Here is a 20179-nt window from a genome sequence, read left to right as displayed (position 1 = left end):
AAATTTCCGCAGGTGTTTGTGCCTCAGGACCTCTGCATGGTCCCCGTCCACCTCCCCATTTACCTCGATCTCTGATTGGCTGCTTGGAGCTTTTGACATCAAAAAACTTGTATACTTTTTTACAAAGACTCTGCTGCCCTCTGCTGGAGCCATTTGTGATGGAAATGGACATGACAATTGGGATTAACGTCCTGTCTGGAGACATTCATCATCGGATTGCAGCTCCACACCAACATTTCCACACCGACCTGGGTCTTCCCAAGCCTGGTGTTTATGGAAATCCGATCACAACATCCATCAGACAACTCCATAGCAGCACTGTAGCATGGGAGGGATGACAAGCCAAGGCCCCTTTATCAACCCTAACAGCCACATGGGAGATTAAATTGTTGGTGAATGGATGAGTGGATCAATAAGTGAATGGATCAGTGGATGAGGTAAGTGGGTAAATAGATGAGGTGGGTGGGGTGCAGCTGGGTAGGGAGGGAGTTGGGTCTTGTCGGGGAATTTGGTCAGGAGGATAGTTGGGAGCTGGGGATAGTCGGATAGTCAGTGTGAAAGATGGAAGGGTGCGGGCAGTTCCCTAGTTACCCAGGAGTTAGACCCTAGTTACCCAGGAATTAGACTAGAGTTTTCCTGTCTAACAATACCTGAGTAACTATTGAGATAAGTACCATGATATTGTCCAAAGTCTCCAACTTAGAATTGGGGCATTTGCTGAGGATGCAAGGAACAGGGGAATGCACATTGGAATTCCAAACTTCCTGGGAAATTCCCACCGAATTGACACATCAGGATTTCTGCAAGGTGCACATCTTGGGCCCTACATCTAATCTCTGACGATCCAGAGACTGGAAGATCTGGTCAGTGCTGGAGCAGACAATTTTATTTTAAACCTAGTCATCCATTAATCATTTGCAAAATATCCCAGGGCAATTTTTGAGGGACAGCAGCAATTTCTGAGCACTTGATCTGCACTTGTCTACAGTCATGAGTGAATGAGCTCTTGTAGTGCAACCACTGGTCTATGGGTTAATGGACTTGCACAGCGCCCACATTTATGTAAAAGGTGTTCTTAGCAAGAGTCATTCACAAACTGGTTTTGAGAAATTTTAGCCAGCCTACATTATGAAGAAGATCTCAGGATCAGCACCGTGCAAGAAACTAAAATGATATACAAATCAAGTGCTTAATTATTATTTGAACAAATTGTGTGATAATTTGTTACAACCACAGTTATTTGTGAGCCAGCCAAACCTCAGAGGGAAACTTGTCTCACTGATCACAACCTTTTTTAAATTCTGGAAACGAGGAGAAATCTACTGGTCCCAGAAGCATAGAATTCCAGTCACACTTTTTGGATTTTAAAAATTAAAATATTTATTAACAACAAGGAAAGAAAACTTAAGTATACAAGATTAAAGTTACACAGTTAAAACAGTCCTACGAAACCTCCTCAAAAGAGCCCACCTAGTCAGAACACACAAGAAAGCACCTTGGCAAAACTCCCTTGTGTAATTTAACTCTAAAAATCCAGTAATATAACCCAAGGCAAAACTGCTGTTACTTTAATAAAGGTATGCCACAATACGCCCCAAACTCTCTCCCTCTCGGCTGTGGAAATCCAAGAAAACTCAGAAATAAAACTGCCTCTGAAACAAATACCTTTCTGGTTTCTGGACGGATTTCACATCATTTCTCAACACAGGGCTGATCCCAGGATGTCCCGCTCTGCCACCACTCAGCTCAACATCTTCCCTTAAATACTCTTTTTTCTTTTCATCTTCAATTCCATTCTCCTCAGTACTTCTTTGAGCTCAATGTTTCCAACATATAAAAGTCTTTCATGTTTTCCCATTGCCTCTCCTTTCAGGTGAAAAACAATTTAATAACCTTTTCTTGCCTATATGTAAGTTATTGAAGATCTTACTCCAATTTGAAATTTAACAGCTGCAAAGCAAAGTCAGTATCTATCTCCTAATGCAAAAGTTTTAAAAATCAATCTATTTACTTTTAAATCTACTTTACTACAACTTTACAAATGCGAGCACCCACCAGCAGGACTAAAAGATCTACCACCAGCCAATAGCGGGCTGTCCCCATCACTGCAAAACACTCCCCGGGGAGGATGCAGATATTCCCACTCATTGGGCCTGTGCCTGATTGGTGGTAGTTGCTTGTGTCTCCATATACTCTGCAAGAGGGGGCACATTAATCGTGTGTTTCCTCCTTCTGCCCTATTTGCATTAAGCAGGAATTTGGCTGTTTGGAAACTCCATGAATTGATTCTAATTCATTACACATTGCAGCCAGATGGTGCTGAATTCCAGATGCTCAGAGCTGCTGCGAATTCATGTCACCTCCTTCCTCCATTTACTAATACATGAAGGAATGGTGGGAGGAGCAGTTTCTGTAAATACACCTGATACAAACCATTCTATTTTTGATTCCTTGACAACAAATGTTAGAAATCACTTCCAGGGTTGGTTTGATCACCACTGCAACATGGACAACAAATGCATTTTAAAATGTTAAACCAAAGGTTGCTGAATTTCATGTTTCTCTGTGGTCCGGACTATAGTTGTTTCAGTTCCGAGTGCCGGGTGTATGATTACCTACAGTGTCATTCCTCCTCAATATTATTCTCCGAATTGTGAAGGTAAATAGTCTATAAAGAAACGGGGAGTGAGATTTCCAGGACAGTAGCAATGTTTTACAAACCAAACATTTGTAATCTTCAGTAATTAAACTGTTGCTTTAACCCTTGAATGGTTAATGAATAACGCTTTTCAAAGCACCTTTGACAGTGATAGCATTTATAAATATACACATATGTATCTTAATTTATAGTTGTTCATGGTCCGATTTCCTTCCTTTATTATAATTTTGGCCATACAAACTTGAAAATACAGAGGAAAATATGGTCCTAAAGTTCTAGAAGGAATAGAGAACTAATTACAAGATGCAGAAATTGGTGTGTTGCCCTAATTGGCCAGCACAAGCTTTTTGCAATTTCTTTGTAGTAAATTGCCTGATTATCAAGTGTTGGAATAACCAATGTTAGCACCAGGATTATAGACTGAATAAACAAATACAGATAAACTCACTCACAAAGACTGGGAAAGTCATTCATTTACCACTTGAGGAAATACAAACGCACACATTCAGATAGATCTGATTTAATTTACTATTTAGAGCCAGCTTTACCTTTGATTGTTTCACATATATAATTTGCATATATAGCAAAATGTCTTTATAATTTATCCTCAAAATTTAAAAGGAAGTTATATTTATTTTCACTCTTTGTGGCCTTATTATTTTGTAGCTGTTCCTGGGCCAAGTATCAGCTGGAAAAAGGAGCAGGGCCCACTTGATGGGAACGTTGAGGTTTTCCAGAATGGAGATCTCACAATAATTAACGCTACTTTAGCAAATCAGGGATTATATTCTTGTCATGCATCAAACACTCTTGGCCATGTGACAGCAACAACAAGTCTGCTATTACAAGGTAAGAAAATTCATTTCTTCAGGACATCAAATTTTACTAATTAATCAGCATCATTATAGATTTCTAATGATTAGGAACAGTCCTGGTGGAAGGCAGAACTCTGCATTGTCATTGCTCTCTCCCAACATCACTCTGCCTTCAAACATTCTGTTTCCACTATCGGCTGATTCCTGTGGTTTATGGCAATTGATAATTGTTCCTCTGCTTATGGTGACGGTGGGTCGTCTGTCTCAAAATGTCATCATTTTTATGTCAGATTTTGTTGTGTTCCTCTGGGCTCTATAAAAATGCTCCAGGTCAGTTCCTCTCCCCCCCTGCCTCACCTCCCCTGCCTCACCTCCCCTGCCTCACCCCCCCCCCGCCTCACCTCCCCTGCCTCACCCCCACCTCACCCCCCTGCCTCACCCCCACCTCACCCCCCTGCCTCACCCCCCTCACTATCCCCACCATCTCCAACTTTTACTTTCTTCCTCCCTCATCCTCACTTCCTTCATGTTGCCAGGACTAGAAAAGTGTGGCTGTGAGGGGAGATTGGATAGATTGGGGTTATTTTCCGACAAAGAAGGCTGAGCGGTGACGTAATTAAATTATGAGAGTAAGATTTAGGGTGGACAGGATAAAATTGTTTCCCTTGGTGGAGAATTCTAGAACCAGGGGGCATAGATTCAGGATAAGAGGCAGAAGGTGTAGAGGGGACGTGAGGAAGAACGTTTTTCCGCAGAGGGTAGTGGGAGTCTGGAATTCAGTGCCCAAGTTGGTGGTGGAAGCAGAGACCCTAAACTCTTTTTAAAAAGTACCTGGATCTGCACCTTAAGTTCTCTAAGCTACAGGGCCATGGACTGGGTGCAGGAAGGTGAGATGTCCTCGGTGGGTGTCCTTAGGCTGGTATGGACACGATAGACCGAAGGCCTCCTTCTGTGCTGTAACTTTTCTATGATCCTATGGTTTTATCAGTCCTGCCTTCTCCCTCGCTCTCCTTTCCTCCACCTTTCCTGTCCAATGTCCTGCTCTTCCCGTTCTCGCCCTTTCTGTTCCGACTTTGTCCCTGCCTCCATCCCCCTTGTCCATTTAATTCAATATTAACATTGAGGTCAAAGAAGGACAGCACGGTGGCGCAGTGGTTAGCACTGCAGTTTCACGGCACCGAGGTCCCAGGTTCGATCCCGGCTCTGGGTCACTGTCCGCGTGGAGTTTGCACATTCTCCCCATGTCTGTGTGGGTCTCGCCCCCACAGCCCAAAAGATGTGCAGGGTAGGTGGATTGGCCGTGCTAAATTGCCCCTTCATTGGAAAAAATAAATTGGATGCTCTAAATTTATAAAAAAAGACATTGAGGTCAAAGTAATGATGATAATTTTACAGCACCATACTCCCAGCCCTTTGTTTTGTTTCTTGTGGTAGTTGATATTCTTCGATGTTCTGTTTCTACTGAAGGTTTTTCGACGTATCCATGGTTACTGTGACTGTTTGATGTGAGGAAATCGAACCGTGCAGTCTGTGCCGAATGTTTCAATAAGTTGATGATCTTATTATAAAATGTGCAGGTGTAGTTTCTGTGTGATGAGGAGCATGGTTCAGTAACATCATGCCAAATGTCACGGGCAGTTTAACTATCTGATTTCTGCCATTCTTTCAGTTAAACACATTCTAATCAACATTCAATACATGACAGATCCACCAAGAGTTTCTCCAGAATTGAAAGACTTAGTCCCACAGTTTGCACTGACTGGTTCTGGTGCCCATACGATATTTGCTACCGTTCCTGGGAATAAAGAAGTGTTGAGTTCTGGAAGCAGTGTTCTGGTTGGTAAGTGACGTATTTTATGGAATTGTGTCATTCGTGATATAAAATGCACATCCATTCCAATCCTCGCTCAGCAATTAACTGCCTATATGTGAGATTGCAGTGACCCACTTTGAAATTACTAAATCAGTACTTGCCTTTAAATTGGTAGCACAGTAGATAGCACAATTGCTTCACAGCGCCAGGGTCCCAGGTTCGAATCCCGGCTTGGGTCACTGTCTGTGCGGAGTCTGCACGTTATCCCCCTGTCTGCGTGGGTTTCCTCCGGGTGCTCTGGTTTCCTCCCACAAGTCCCGAAAGAAGTGTTTGTTAGGTGAATTGTACATTCTGAATTCTCCCTCTGTGTAGCTGAACAGATGCCGGAGTGTGGCGACTAGGGGATTTTCACAGTAACTTCATTGCAGTGTTAATGTAAGCCGACTTGTAATACTAATAAAGATCATTATTATTATTTTGTTTCGCTGAAACAGGCACAATGTGTATGTACATGTTGTTCTGTCTGAAAAGAATAGAACCCTGTGTATTAATACAAAGAACAAAGAGAACAAAGAACAATACATTACAGGAACAGGCCCTTCCACCCTCCAACCCTGCACCGATCACGTGTCCTATCAAGACCAACCGCCTGTATCCTTCTATATCCCGTCTGTTCATGTGCCTATCCAGATACGTCTTAAAGACCGCTAACGTATCTGCCTCAGTGCAGTGCATTCCAGGCCACCACCATCCTCTGTGCAAAAAAACTTCCTCCGCACATCTCCACTGAACCTGTGCCCCCCCCCCCCTCACCTTGAACCTGTGCCCCCCCCCCCCCTCACCTTGAACTTGTGCCCCCTTGTAATTGTCATTTCCACCCTGGGAAAAAGCCTCCCAACTGTTCACCCTATCTACACCCCTAATAATTTTATAAAAGCCTATCAGGTCGGCCCTCAGCCTCCGTCTCTCGAGAACAATCCTAGGTCGCTTCCAGTACATCAAATGCCACAACACTGCGAGCCTTATCAACAACCTTAAATTGGTTTCCAGAATAATTCTTAGAACACTCAGGATTATTTCGCAAATGTCGGCCAGCCGCTGAATCACATCTAATGTTGGACACTGTTTTTTGAGTTTTGCAAGCATGAGCTGGTTGGGTGTGGTCTGAGCCTTGTCTGTTGTAGACAGTCACAGGATCGTGCTGTTTGATACATTATGCATCTCAATGGTGAATCTCGCACAAGGCCCAATCGTGCTTCTCGCCAGGCCGATCGCAAGTTACCCGGTTGGCTCCGCCCGGCACGATTTGGATCTCACCCTCGCTAAGCAGGAACCAGATCTGCATATTTAAATGATCCATTGAGATTATTTAAATACACGGACACCGTACGGACCCGGCACTCGGGAGTCAATGGTCACGCCTGCGAGAACTCACCAAGGCGTTTTAAGCACAACTGTGGACCAGGCATAACAGCAAACTGGGGAGGGAGGGGGGGTCTCACAGGTCATTAGAGACCTTCGGGTGGTTGAGGGTAGGGCAAAAGTGTGGAATGAGTGGAGGGGGTTGTTTTCTCCCCCAGAGTGGAATGTTGGTGGGTTATCACACCCGGCAAAAGTCAGGAAACGCCCTGGCTCGGGAGTTGGTGGTCAGGCGAGGCGCAGCACCAACGAAGAAAATGGTGGAGGGGGAAGGGTCATCATCGTCTGCCACACTGCCTGTGGAGCAGTCAATGGACTTTTTAAGGGAGAGTTTCGGCAACAGTGAGAAGAGATGCATGAGGACTGGTCCAGGGTGATTGAGGGAGTGGTGGCCCCTCTTTGCCGGTCTTTGGATCAGGTGGAGAAGCTTCTGGAGTCGCAAGGTCCATCCATCATCTAATAATGAGAAATTCATTGGTCACCGGTCTGTTTTGATTCGTTTGAATTTATCTGTTGGATGTAACCAAGAAACTCTGGCCGTAACAATTTTGGGAAATGATGGATTTTGATTGGTTGCATAGGAATGGGAAGAAAGACGACTGAAACCCTGATGGGATGAAGCCAATGTTGGTATCTGCCAAAGCAGCAGTTTTGATCATTATCATTTCCCATTTTAGGCTGTCCGATTAAAGGCCATCCGAAACCCAGTATCAGCTGGCTCCATAATGGCAAAAGCATAAACCGAGGGTTAGGACAGAAATATCACATCCTCACTTCGCAAAGCATCCTTCAAATCCTCATCGTCACAAAGGCACACGGAGGTAATTACAGCTGCATCGCTCAAAATGAAGTTGGCAACCTCACACTGACGGTTACCCTGGAGATAGCAGGTACGTTTCTTATATAAAATGTTAGTGACATGTGTTATTATTTTGGCACTGCTGTTCCAAGGATATACTCCGTCCCTTTCTCTTCAAACAGTTACTAAAGGTTGGCGGAATTTTAGAAAACACAAAAACGTATTTTCACACCAGATTCCCGGGATGGCAGGATTGTCGGATGAGGAGAGATTGGGTTGACTGGGCATATATTCATTGGAATTTAGAAGAATGAGAGGGGATCGGAGTGAAATGTATAAATGACAGGTCTGGCAGACTGGGTGCAGGGATGATGTTTCCTCTGACTGGGAGAGGGAGGGGGCGAGGTCTCGAACAAGAGGTCACATTGACTGGAATTGGGGTTGGCCATTTAATTAGGGGATATGGGGTTAGGGGCAGAAGGGAGGAGAATGGGGATGAGAAAAGGGGCCCTGCCGTTTGTGATGTGTTCCCCTTGCCTTATTTGTCCTGCCCAAGTGCATCACCTTACACTTATCCGGATTGAATTCCATTTGCCACTGATCAGCCTATCTGACCAGCCCGTCTATATCCTCCAGTAATCGACGGCTATACTCCTCACTATTTACCGCCCAACCAACTTTCATATCATTCACAAACTTACTGATCAACCCTCCGACATTCATGTCTAAAACATTTATTTGAAGCACTAACAGCGAGGGCCCCAACACTGTCCCTGTGGGACCCCACTGGACACAGGCTTCCAGTCATAAAAACACCCCTCGCCCATCACCCTCTGCTTCCTGCCACTCAGCCAATTCTAGATCCAAAATTTGCCAAATTTCCTTGGATCCCGTGGGCTCTGACCTTCGCTGTCAGTCTCCCGTGTGGAACCTTATCAAAGGCCTTGCTGAAGTCCAAGTCGACTACTTCAAATACATTTCCCTCATCTACACATCTGGTCACCTCTCCAAAAAACTCAATCAAATTGGTCAGACATGACCTCCCCTTAACAAACCCATGCTGACTGTTCTTGATTAATCCCGGCCTCTCCAAATGCAGATTAATTCTGTCTCTCAGAATTGCTTCCAATAGTTTCCCCACCACTGAGGTTAGACTGACTGGTCTGTAGTATCCTGGTTTATCCCTTCCTCCCTTCTTGAATAATGGAACCACATTGACTATCCCCCAGTCCTCCGTAACCTCTCCCATGGCCAGAGAGGAATTGGAAATTATTGCCAGCACCCCTGCTATTTCCCCCCTTGCCTCATTCAACAGCCTGAGATACATTTCAGCTGGCCCTGGAGATTTGTCTACTTTTTAATCCTGCCAGACCTCTCAGAACCTCCTCTCTGTCTAAGTTAATCTCTTTAATTTTATCACAGTTCTTGTCCCTGATTTCTACACCCACACCGTCCCTCTCACTTGTGAACATCGACACAAAGTATTCATTTCGAACCCTACCGACATCATCCGGCTCCACACATACATTGCCCCTGTGGTCCTTGATGGGTCCTACTCTTTCCCTCGTTATCCTTTTACCCTTTAATATACTTTTAAAACAACTTGGGATTTTCCTTTATTTTACCTGTCAGTATCATTCATATCCCCTTTTTGCTCTTCCAATTTCCTTTTTAAGTTCCCTCCTGCACTTTCTGTACACCTCTGAGGCTTCTGCAGTTTTAAGTCCTTGATATCTACCATATGCCTTTTTTTCTCCTTATCCAGTGCTGTGTATCCCTTCATATCGAGGGTTCACCGGTTTGTTGGTCCCACCCTTTTTCCTGATTGGAACATGTCGGCCCTGTACTCTCCCTATTTCTTTCTGGAATACGTCCCACTGTTCTGTCACAGATTACCGAAACGTGTCTTCTCCCAGTCTCCTCTGGCCATGTATCTCATAGACTCCCTACAGTGAAGAAGGAGGCTATTCAGCCCATCGAGTATGCACTGACCCTCTGAAAGTGCATCCTAGCTAGGCCCGATCCCTGTATCCTCACCTAACCTGCACGTTCCTGGACACTAAGGGGCAATTTATCAAGGCCAATCCACCTAGCCTTTGGACTGTGGGAGGAAACCTGAGCACCCGGAGGAAACCCACGCAGAAACTGAGAGAAACATGCAGACTCAACACAGTCACCCAAGGCCGGAATTGGACCCGTGTCCCTGGTGCTGTGGGGCAGCAGTGCTAACCATTGTACCACCATGTCTCAAATATTTGATCTTGTTCAAGTCTGCCATCTCGCAGTTTAGAATTTTTATCTGGTCAATGGTAGCCCCCAGGATGTTGATAGTGGGAGATTCAGGGATGATAATGACTTGAAATATCAACAGGAGCTCATTAGATTCTCTCCGAACTACTTTTTGTGGAATTCTGCTAACAGAACCTCCCAAGCATTGGGAGTATTCAAGTTTTAATACTTAACTTTATTTCAATCTTATTGATTTCAACCGTATTAAATAATTACAATATTTATACTTTTAATTTGGTGAAAATATTGCATTTTGAGCTTGTTTTCAGACAAAGATCGGTATTTGATGACATGGCTCAAACGCCACAACGGTGATTTGGGAAAACAGAAATGTAATAACAAAGTCAAAATATAACAAAGCCCCCAAAAATGTGACTATTGCAAAAAAAAATAAGGAAACTGGGATTAAAGAATCAAAAAATACAGAAGAAAAACTGTTTGAAATACTTCAGTATTTATTATAATTTAATAACAAGAATAAAATTATAGTAACATCCGCTACTTGGGAAGAACCCTTAATCAGTGAAAATAGTGAAGCATTACAGAGAATATTCATTGTTCTGTTAAATGTTGAAATGGGTTCCATTATTGTGACAATTTTAGTTCCTTTGTGGTTTTAGATTACAAGTGGTTGGTTGGGGAGCTCATTCCATGTTCAGCACCATGTGGGAATAAAGGTTTGCAGTTTCTGAAGCTGAAGTGTCTGCGGGACAACAGTATTGAGGTTGACAAGTCTCATTGCAAAGACAAGCCTCAGCCAGATATACATACAGTTCCCTGTAATATAAGGGATTGTTCACCACGGTGAGTAAACAGCCTAAATATCTGAGGATTATGATAGCAGCTACATTTAATTCTCTGGATAACTTTGGAAAGTGATCAATAATCTGGTATTGAAATGTGTAATTGATCCATCTGCTGGAATAGAATGTAGGATTTGAATTATTTTATGGAGTGAATTTTGAGGGGAAACGTACTCCCAGCCCCCCCAACCTCATAGAAAAGGTCTGTCCAGCAACAAGAATAAATGATCTTAACAAGGAATTGTGGAAACTCCGCCCCGAGGACATTCAAGTCCTGCCCTCGAGCACTGCCAGCCAGTTGTCTCAGCAGCGCTAGAACACTGTAGTGGCCAATGCTGGGACTACAAGGAGTCCCAAAGAGAAGGAACATAAAAGGTGAACTTACAAGTAAACCCAGGGTTTTTGAGTCAGGGAGGAATTGGGGATCAAGGGAGGGAGTTTGGGGGGCATGGTTTTGGAGGCTGGTGGGAAAAGCAGAAAGGTGGCATCATGGTGGAGAAGTGCCCCAATGGGCACAATGGACCGACCACAGAAAGTAACCCCCTCCTCCTCCCCTTCCTTCAAGTCCTTTCGCCCAAGATACAAAAGCAGTAGCTTTTGTGTCTTCCCCAACCACGCGTCCTATTGTCGACCCGAGGTTGATATCTCAATGATGAAAATCTGGCATTTGAATGAACTTTAACACAGGAACATCGGAATTAGGAGCAGCTGTCAGCAATTCGGCCCTTCGAGCCTGCTCTGCCATTCAATCAGATCCTGGCTGATCTCTTCCTGGTCTCAAATCCACCTCCCCACCTGTTCCCCAAATCCCTTTAACCCGTTTTTTAAAATCAGGAATATATCTATCTAATTCTTGAAACCATTTAATGATTCAGACTCCACCGCACGATGGGGCAGCGAGTTCCACAAATTCACCACCCTCTGCGAGAAGTAGTTCCTCCTCATCTCAGTTCTAAATCTACAGCCTCTCAACCTATATCTGTGACCTCTCGTTCTAGCTTTCCACACAAGGGGGGAGCATTTTGTCTACTTTTACTTTATCAATCCCATTATTCACCTCAATCAGTTTCCCTCTCATGCAACAACATTTCTCTACTTTTATACTCCAGTCCTTTTGCAATAAACACTAACATTCCATTTGCCTTTTTAATTACATGCTGTACCTGCAAACCGACCTTCTGCCATTCATGAACAAAGTCGCCCGGATCCCTCTGCCCGGATCCCTCTGCCCGGATCCCTCTGCCCGGATCCCTCTGCCCGGATCCCTCTGCCCGGATCCCTCTGCCCGGATCCCTCTGCCCGGATCCCTCTGCCCGGATCCCTCTGCCCGGATCCCTCTGCCCGGATCCCTCGGCCCGGATCCCTCGGCCCGGATCCCTCGGCCCGGATCCCTCGGCCCCGATCCCTCGGCCCCGATCCCTCGGCCCCGATCCCTCGGCCCCGATCCCTCGGCCCCGATCCCTCGGGCCCGGATCCCTGGGCCCGGATCCCTCTGCACAGATCCCTCTGCCCTGGGGCATTTTGAATCTGCTTTCCATTTAGATGATAATTTGGCTTTCTACTCTTTTCAAAATGGATAACCTCACACTTATCCACTTTAAATTCCATCTGCCAAATGTTGTCCCAATCTCCCAGCCATCTGTATCCGTTTGTAAAATCTTTATCTCCTCTTCGCTGCCTGCTTTCCCACCTATTTTAGTATCATCCACAAATGTTGTTATGTTACACACTGTCCCTGCTCGCAGATCATTGATATAGATTGTAAACAGTTTAAGGTCCGAGGACTGACCCCTGCGGCACCCCGCTAGGGAATTCTGAAATATCATAACCAATGCATCCACTATCTCTGTTGCTACCGTCCTGAACACCCTAGGGTGCAAGCCATCTGGTCCCAGAGACTTATCTGTCTTTAATCATATTAGTTTATTCAATGCCGTCTCCCTAGTGATGGTTATTGCACCAAGTTTCTCTGCATTTACTGCAGTTTCTGGAAATTTTTTATTATCCTCTACCGCGAAGACAGAGGCAAAATATTGGTTCAGCGCCTCCGCCATCTCTGTGTTCCCCATTATTACCGCATGAGTATCAGCCTCTAAAGGGTCAACATTTACTTTAGCTATTCTCTTCCTCTTCATATACTTATAGAAGTTTTTGGAATTAGTGTTTGTTTTCTGCTAGTTTCCTTTCGTAGTTCATCTTTTGATCTTATTTTTTGTAACTTTTTGCTGAACCTTAAAGTTCTCCCAACCTCCCAGCTTACCACTAGCTTTTGCAATATGATCCGCCCTAGTTTCTGCCTTTATGCCTTCCTTGACTTCTTGTTTAGCCATAGAATGTTTTTCTCCCTTTTACAATTCCTTTTCCTCTCAGGAATATACTTTGAATGAGAGGTGTTTACTATCTCCCTGAACATCCATCATTGTTCCTCAGCTGTCCTAACCTCAATGATTTGTGCCCAGTCTACTTGGGCCAACCCTTTCCTCAGGCCTGTATAATTATCTCAGCTCAATGCTAAAACTCTAGTATGGCACTCGGTCCTCTCGCGCTCAATCTGAATTGAAAATTGTAGCATGCTGTGATCACTCCTTTCAAGAGGATCCTTAACCTCAAGACTATTTATCAACCCTTCTTTGTTACATAATAACTAAATCTAAAATAGCCTGTTCCCTGGTTGGCTCCATAACATATTTCTCTAAGAAACAATCCCTCATATATTTAATATATTCCTCTGAGTATATTCATTAAGTGATACCAGTTGAAGCTATACAATTGTTTATAAATAAAGTTAACCCATAGCTACCGACAGGAGTGATTACCTGTCCAGGAACATTGAAGTTGTTGACATTCTAATGAAAATGAAATGAAAATCGCTGATTGTCACAAGTAGGCTTTAAATGAAGTTACTGTGAAAAGCCCCTAGTCACCACATTCCGGCACCTGTTCGGGGAGGCTGCTACATGAATAGTAATAGTGGTGAATGGCCTTTCAAAATGGGTCAATTATGTAATAGGTCACACTCCATTCTTCAGTCTTATAATTGGTGCAGAAAAAACCCTTCAAGCATACTCGATGGGCCGAATGGCCTCCTACTGCACTGTAAAAAAAATTCTATGAGCCCAATCAGAACAGCCTCCTGTTTATGGCTGTGGCTTCAAGCTGAACTGAGGCCAGAGCTGAACTGGGGGCAGAGCTGAACTGGAGGGTGAGCTGAAAGTGAGAGTCTTTTCCAGTTAAAGGGAACAGTAAGATCTGCTTTGGAAAAATAGGCTTGAGATTTCCATGTGTGTAACTGGGGGGACTGCAAGCAGTGGACTGGCTATTCAGAATAGAAAATTTGATTAGATTGCATAAATAACTGCAAAGCATCAGTATTTGGTGAGAATGGAAGGATAAACATGTGGTAGCGTAACCCCTTTAAGGGAGCTGGCTCCTTTGAGCACGAGACTGGCTTTGGGCTCATCGCGTGGAAGCGCATGAACCCCAGCCAATGGGGAGTTTGTGCGGGGGCCTGGGAGGAAAATCCTGGGCTGTGTGCACCAGGGAGCTGAGTGTTAAGACCTGTTTGTACCGTATTCTGTGCCTGCTGCCTTTGCCTTTCATCAATAAACCCCTTTGTTAACTACAGGAAGCCTCCAGTGTCGGTCTCGAACCATCACAAAACCAAAGAAGAATCTGTATTAAATAGTTTGGAGTAAATGTTAATCGAGGCACTCCTCTGCAGTGTTTGCCTCAGCCAAGTCCCTGGGCTTGCTGTCAGTTTGAGGGTTAAATCAGGTGAATTTTCAGAATTAATGTAACATGTCGGAATTTTCAGGTAGCTTGTGATCAAATGCTACCTGTTAAATGTGCATCACAGCTTCAATATAAATTCAGGGCTCAGTTATAGAAAATTAATATTTCACATTCTAGATCAAAGTAATCAAATATATCCCCAGATGATTGGAGAATGATGACTGTGTAATGTAGAGAATAACCTGCCATGATTTATTATCTAGGCTGTACCCGCTGGGGTCAGTACCATTGAGAAAAACGGGCGGAGATTGGAGATGAAGCTATAGGTGCAGTCAGTGTTAGCTCAGTAGCTGAGGGCAGCACGGTGTCTCAGTGGTTAGCACTGTATTCTCATGGCGCTGAGGTCCCAGGTTCGATCCCGGCCCTGGGTCACTGTCCGTGTGGTGTTTGCATATTCTCCCCGTGTCTGGGTGGGTTTCACCCCCACAACCCAAAGATCTGCAGGGTAGGTGGATTGGCCACGCTAAATTGCCCCTTAATTGGAAAAAATAAATTGGGTCCTCTAAATTTATTTTAAATAAAGCTCAGTAGCTGCAAAGTGGTGAGTTCAGGTCCAAGTGTGGATTCCGTCCAGGTAATTTGCTTTGGTTAGATGAATATGTACAATTTCAGTTTGGCTCCTTGATAAGTTTTCTCATTTGGTAAGGCAGCTGAATTTAATTAAACTTTCATTTACGCAGATCAGATATGGGAGCCAATGCAGAGAAATTTGGGGTGAATGATTAATTCTGCTGGCTGACGGACATGGCAACCAGAGTGTAAAACGGTGCAAGGGGGGATGGTAAAGGGTTAGTAGCGAGGCAGGGATGTTGCATCTGGTGAAAAGTTACCTCTTGCTCTTGCTTCCTGTAGGTGGATTGTGAGCAGTTGGTCCCGTTGCCCCCAGCACTGTGGGGGAGGGACGCAGAGACGCCGGGTCAGTTGTCAGAAGGTAACAGCAGCAGGAATACTTCTGGATTTGTCACCTGGCTTCTGTACTCAGTCAGGAAAGAAACCAGCGGATTCCCAGGCCTGTGACAGGAAGCCATGTTCAGTTTGGTCCACATCAAATTGGGGGCAGGTTTGTACCAACTGTCAAAAATAATGTTAACAGTGATGTCGATGGTCCGTTGGAAATAGTGTTCATTCATTTTACATCAAACTTGTTCATAAATATGAAATGTTTATCATCAGTGTTTGTTTATTGGGTCATTTAATACAGTCTGTAGCTTGTGTGAGATCACTGTCATCATGTTTGAAACTCTGGGACTGCACCATGTTGAGACAGTCGGAGAGTAGACGAGACCCAGACGGAAATGGGAGGACCAACTGGGGACAGAAGTGGGGTGGGGACTCTGGACCGAAGCACTGAGCAGGGTGGTGAAAAAAGCATGTGGGACACTTGCCGTTATCAATCGGGGATAGATTACAAAAGCAGGGAGGTCATGTTGGAGTTGTTTAGAACATTGGTGCGGCCACAGCTGGAGCACTGTGTGTAATTCTGGTCACCACATTATAGGAAGGATGTGATTGCACTGGAGGGGGTGCAGAGGAGATTCACCAGGATGTTGCCTGGGATGGGCCATTTAAGTTCTGAAGAGAGGTTGGATAGGCTTGGGTTGTTCTCATCGAGCACAGAAGACTGAGGGGCGACTTGATCGAGGTGGACAAGATTATGAGGGACATGGACAGGGTGGATGGGGAACAGCTGTTCCCCTTAGTTGAAGGGTCAGTTACGAAGGGGACACAAGTTCAAGGTGAGAGGCAGGAAGTTTAGGGGGCATTTGAAGAACAACCTTTTTACCTAGAGGGTGCTGATGGTCTGGTACGCACAGCCTGGGAGGGTGGTAGGGGCGGGTTGCCTCACATCCTTTAAAACATACCTGGGTGAGTACTTGGCACATCATAACATTCAAGGTTATGGGCCAAGTACTAGCAAATGGGATTAAGTACATGTCAGGACCTATTGTGCGTCGATGCAGACTCAATGGGCCGAATGGCCTCTTCTGCACTGTATTATTCAGTGAACGATAGCTAGTTTATTTGCATAATAGCTGGTGTAGTCAAGCTGCACAGTTAAAATAGCTCTGGGCTTTTTTTTAATCTGAGGAAGGAGCAGCGCTCCGAAAGCTAGTGATTCGAAACAAACCTGTTGGACTTTAACCTGGTGGTGTAAGACTTCTTATTTTTTTTAGTGTTTTAGCAATGAACATTTAATATTAATCTCTCCACATTGAAGGATTAGATGTCCAGCTAAGTGACCTGATCTCCTGACCCACAATCGGGGCTTCAAATGACCAACATTGTGCTTCTCTTTCAGAGATAGTGGGCTCTCCGCTCCCCACGTGGCGTGGGAGAATCGTGGGAGGGCCTCCCGACATTTTTTACGCCCCCCAGCGATTCTCCCACCCCCCCACCCCCCACCCCCCGCTCGGAAAAATCGCCACTCGCCGTTTTCCACGGCAAACGGCGATTCTCCGAGCCTGTTGCCCTTCGCGCCCGTTTCACCCCGGCAGCAACCACACCTGGTCGCTGCATTCGTGAAACGGGCACCAGATGCCCGTTTGGGGCATCTAGGGGCCCGATTTGGACGGGAGCACCACGACTGTGCTCCGGAGGGGACAGGCCCGCGATCGGTGCCCGCCAATCGTCGGGCCAGCGTCCAAAACAGACGCACTCTTGCCGGGCGGCGGAGGAGAAAGACGGCACCGCGCATGCGCGAGTTCATGCCGTCTGCGCGCTGATGTCATCCGCGCATGCGCGGGTTGGAACCGGCAACCCGCACATGCGCGGATGACATCAGAAAAGCGCCGTTCCCACGTCATTTCCTGCGTGACGGGGTCGCGGCCGGGAATGATGGGGGCCCGCTCCTAGCCCCCCAGGTGGGGGTGAATTGGTGCGGGGAGCGGGCTCCTAGCCCCCCAGGTGGGGGTGAATTGGTGCGGGGAGCGGGCTCCTAGCCCCCCGGGTGGGGGTGAATTGGTGCGGGGAGCGGGCTCCTAGCCCCCCGGGTGGGGGTGAATTGGTGCGGGGAGCGGGCTCCTAGCCCCCCGGGTGGGGGTGAATTGGTGCGGGGAGCGGGCTCCTAGCCCCCCGGTGGGGGTGAATTGGTGCGGGGAGCGGGCTCCTAGCCCCCCGGTGGGGGTGAATTGGTGCGGGGAGCGGGCTCCTAGCCCCCCGGTGGGGGTGAATTAGGTGCGGGGAGCGGGCTCCTAGCCCCCCGGGTGGGGGTGAATTAGGTGCGGGGAGCGGGCTCCTAGCCCCCCGGGTGGGGGTGAATTAGGTGCGGGGAGCGGGCTCCGAGGCCGTCCTGAAGCTCGGCCGATTTCACGACGGCCATCCCGATTTTTATCGGGAGCGGAGAATACCGCCCAGTGTTTTTTATTTCTCATAAAGTTAATAAATTGATCTGCTTCCTCATCCTGAATTCCAGATTGGCTGCTCATTTATAAATTGAAAGCCTAGAGTAGAAACAAATCCAGATTTAACCAGTTCTTTGTAGCAAATAAAACACAGGTAAAAAGTGAAATGATGCAAGGACAAAGTGTTGTTTAAGCGATCAGGGCAGTTAGAGCCCAAGGCAGGAAAAGGAGTGAGATAGAAGAAATTCAGGCACGTATAAACTGGATCATTCTGCAGGCAGCGGTATTAAATTAGGAAATGTTATTCATTCACATCAGCGCATCAGAAGTAGGAGTTCCTGAGGTCAGGGAACTTAGTTCAGGGCAGTGATCATGTTTGGCTTCACAGCCTGATATCTGGGTGCTTCGAGGAAGCTAATAAACTCAACCATAACCATTGACCTTTCAGTAACTCTTTGATATTAACCTTATTGATGACCATAATGTGGGTTAATGATATCACACACAGCATACATGAATGGTTTGTGAAGTTCCCAGAACTTTACATGATTTTTTTGAGTGTAATTAATCACAGTTAACTAGGTGATCCCTCAGTAACCTAGTCAGTGGTTACCAGTGAAATCTAGTTTCCTTGTTTCCCTAAAGAATGGGAGTTCCTATGATTCCAGCTGCCTGATGTGAATTTTTATATTAACATCGGAAAAGACCCTCGGGCATTTCTGTGAATATCTTTGTGGGGTTATCCTAATACTAATTTAAAGCTAAACTAAAATCCATGTCTCGTTCTACTTTCCAAACTACTTGGATTAAATTACTGTCATATGTAAAAGTAAAGATGAATTAAATCTGTGCAGATCAACCAAAATGAAATGGAGCTTTAGGCTGTTGCAAAGTAGTTTAATGTTTAAATTGTGTTAATCTCCTGCTGTTATTATTGTGTTTCCCAATCACATTATTTCATGGGATAAATGTTCAATGGCTCTGATTCAACAACATAACTTCTCTCTGGAGCCTGGGCCCAGGTTTGACCCGGTTTCTTCTGTTGATAATGGTCACACACACACACAAACTCACTCATTCCAAAGCAAAATCTGAAATTCTCTATCAGTAGTTACAGTGCAGGATTCTCCGTTTGGGAGACTGGTGCACCCACTGGTGGAGGATCGCTGTAACTGCGTGCAGCCACTGGGGCAGCAGGCAGCTCGTGCGAATGGCAACCCTGCTGACGTCTGATTCGCTGGGGTCGGGATTAATCCTTAGACCTTGACAAGCTGGAGCAGCGTTTAAGAGCTCCAGTCAGACCACTCTCACATTCCAGCAAGAAGATAGCGACGAGAAAGTTCCATCTTGCTTTCTGGATAGCGATACAGACAGTCTGCAGGGTGCTGCCGAGGAGGGGTCTCCCTATTCAGGCTGGGCTGGAGACCCAAACCTGCTCCTCCTAATCAAGCTCGGGATGAGGTGGCAGAGATCCTGAGGGCTGCCGGCGTAACCACGAGGGTCGGCATGAACTACAATAAAAAGGTGAATAACCTCTTTCGAGCTGCTCAGGTGAGGAACCAACTCTGCCCCCAGCATCACCCCTGTCCCTCACCCCCTGTCCCTCACCCCCTGTCCCTCACCCCCTGTCCCTCACCCCCTGTCCCTCACCCCCTGTCCCTCACCCCCTGTCCCTCACCCCCTGTCCCTCACCCCCTGTCCCTCACCCCCTGTCCCTCACCCCCTGTCCCTCACCCCCTGTCCCTCACCCCCTGTCCCTCACCCCCTGTCCCTCACCCCCTGTCCCTCACCCACTGTCCCTCACCCCCTGTCCCTCACCCCCTGTCCCTCACCCCCTGTCCCTCACCCCCTGTCCCTCACCCCCTGTCCCTCACCCCCTGTCCCTCACCCCCTGTCCCTCACCCCCTGTCCCTCACCCCCTGTCCCTCACCTCTAACACCTGCCTCCATACCCGACAGACCAACAATGACCCACCTGCCCTTTCCCTCACAGCCCACTCTCCACAAACATAGAATCATAGAAGGAGGCCATTCAGCCCATCGAGTCTGCGCCGACCCTCTGAAGGGGCACCCTACCTAGGCTCAAGCCCCACCCTATTCCCAAAACCCTGTAACCCCACCCAACCCAACCTTTTGGACACAAAGGGGCAATTGATCACGTCCCAGCTACTTAACCTTCCTGCTTTAGACATGTATTCCCCTCCTTGGTTAGGAGCCTTGCACACACAATCCAAAAACAACTCACTCCGCCCCCACCCCCCACATCAAATCCACGTCCCAGTAATGACAGCAATCAAAACAGAGTCCCGTTTGACAAGATCATTCCCGCTGCTACAAGCTCGGAGAAACGCCCCGCTAAACGCCCCCCAAGTAGGACTCTGTTTACGCTTCGTTAAATCGCGCCCGTGGCCTTCCTGTGTCCCCAAAGATAAACGGCCCATAACCGCCAG

The 20179-nt window shown here is 46.4% G+C and overlaps 1 protein-coding gene across 3 annotated transcripts in view; it reads left to right on the top strand.

Annotated features, from left to right (window-relative positions):
* Positions 1 to 20179, top strand: part of LOC119970046 (ADAMTS-like protein 1) — a 343924-nt gene that overhangs the window by 308815 nt on the left and 14930 nt on the right. For all 3 annotated transcript variants that reach the window (XM_038803988.1, XM_038803989.1, XM_038803990.1), the window contains 5 exons: positions 3326 to 3508; positions 5180 to 5314; positions 7384 to 7596; positions 10415 to 10598; positions 15242 to 15449. In XM_038803988.1, the coding sequence (XP_038659916.1) occupies positions 3326 to 3508; positions 5180 to 5314; positions 7384 to 7596; positions 10415 to 10598; positions 15242 to 15449 (923 nt within the window). The remainder of the gene's footprint in view (positions 1 to 3325; positions 3509 to 5179; positions 5315 to 7383; positions 7597 to 10414; positions 10599 to 15241; positions 15450 to 20179) is intronic.

Source organism: Scyliorhinus canicula, chromosome 8 (genome assembly GCF_902713615.1).
Source record: "Scyliorhinus canicula chromosome 8, sScyCan1.1, whole genome shotgun sequence".
Classification (NCBI taxonomy): domain Eukaryota; kingdom Metazoa; phylum Chordata; class Chondrichthyes; order Carcharhiniformes; family Scyliorhinidae; genus Scyliorhinus; species Scyliorhinus canicula.
The sequence above is the reverse complement of the archived record's forward strand: the minus strand, read 5'-3'. Positions and strand labels throughout refer to the sequence as shown.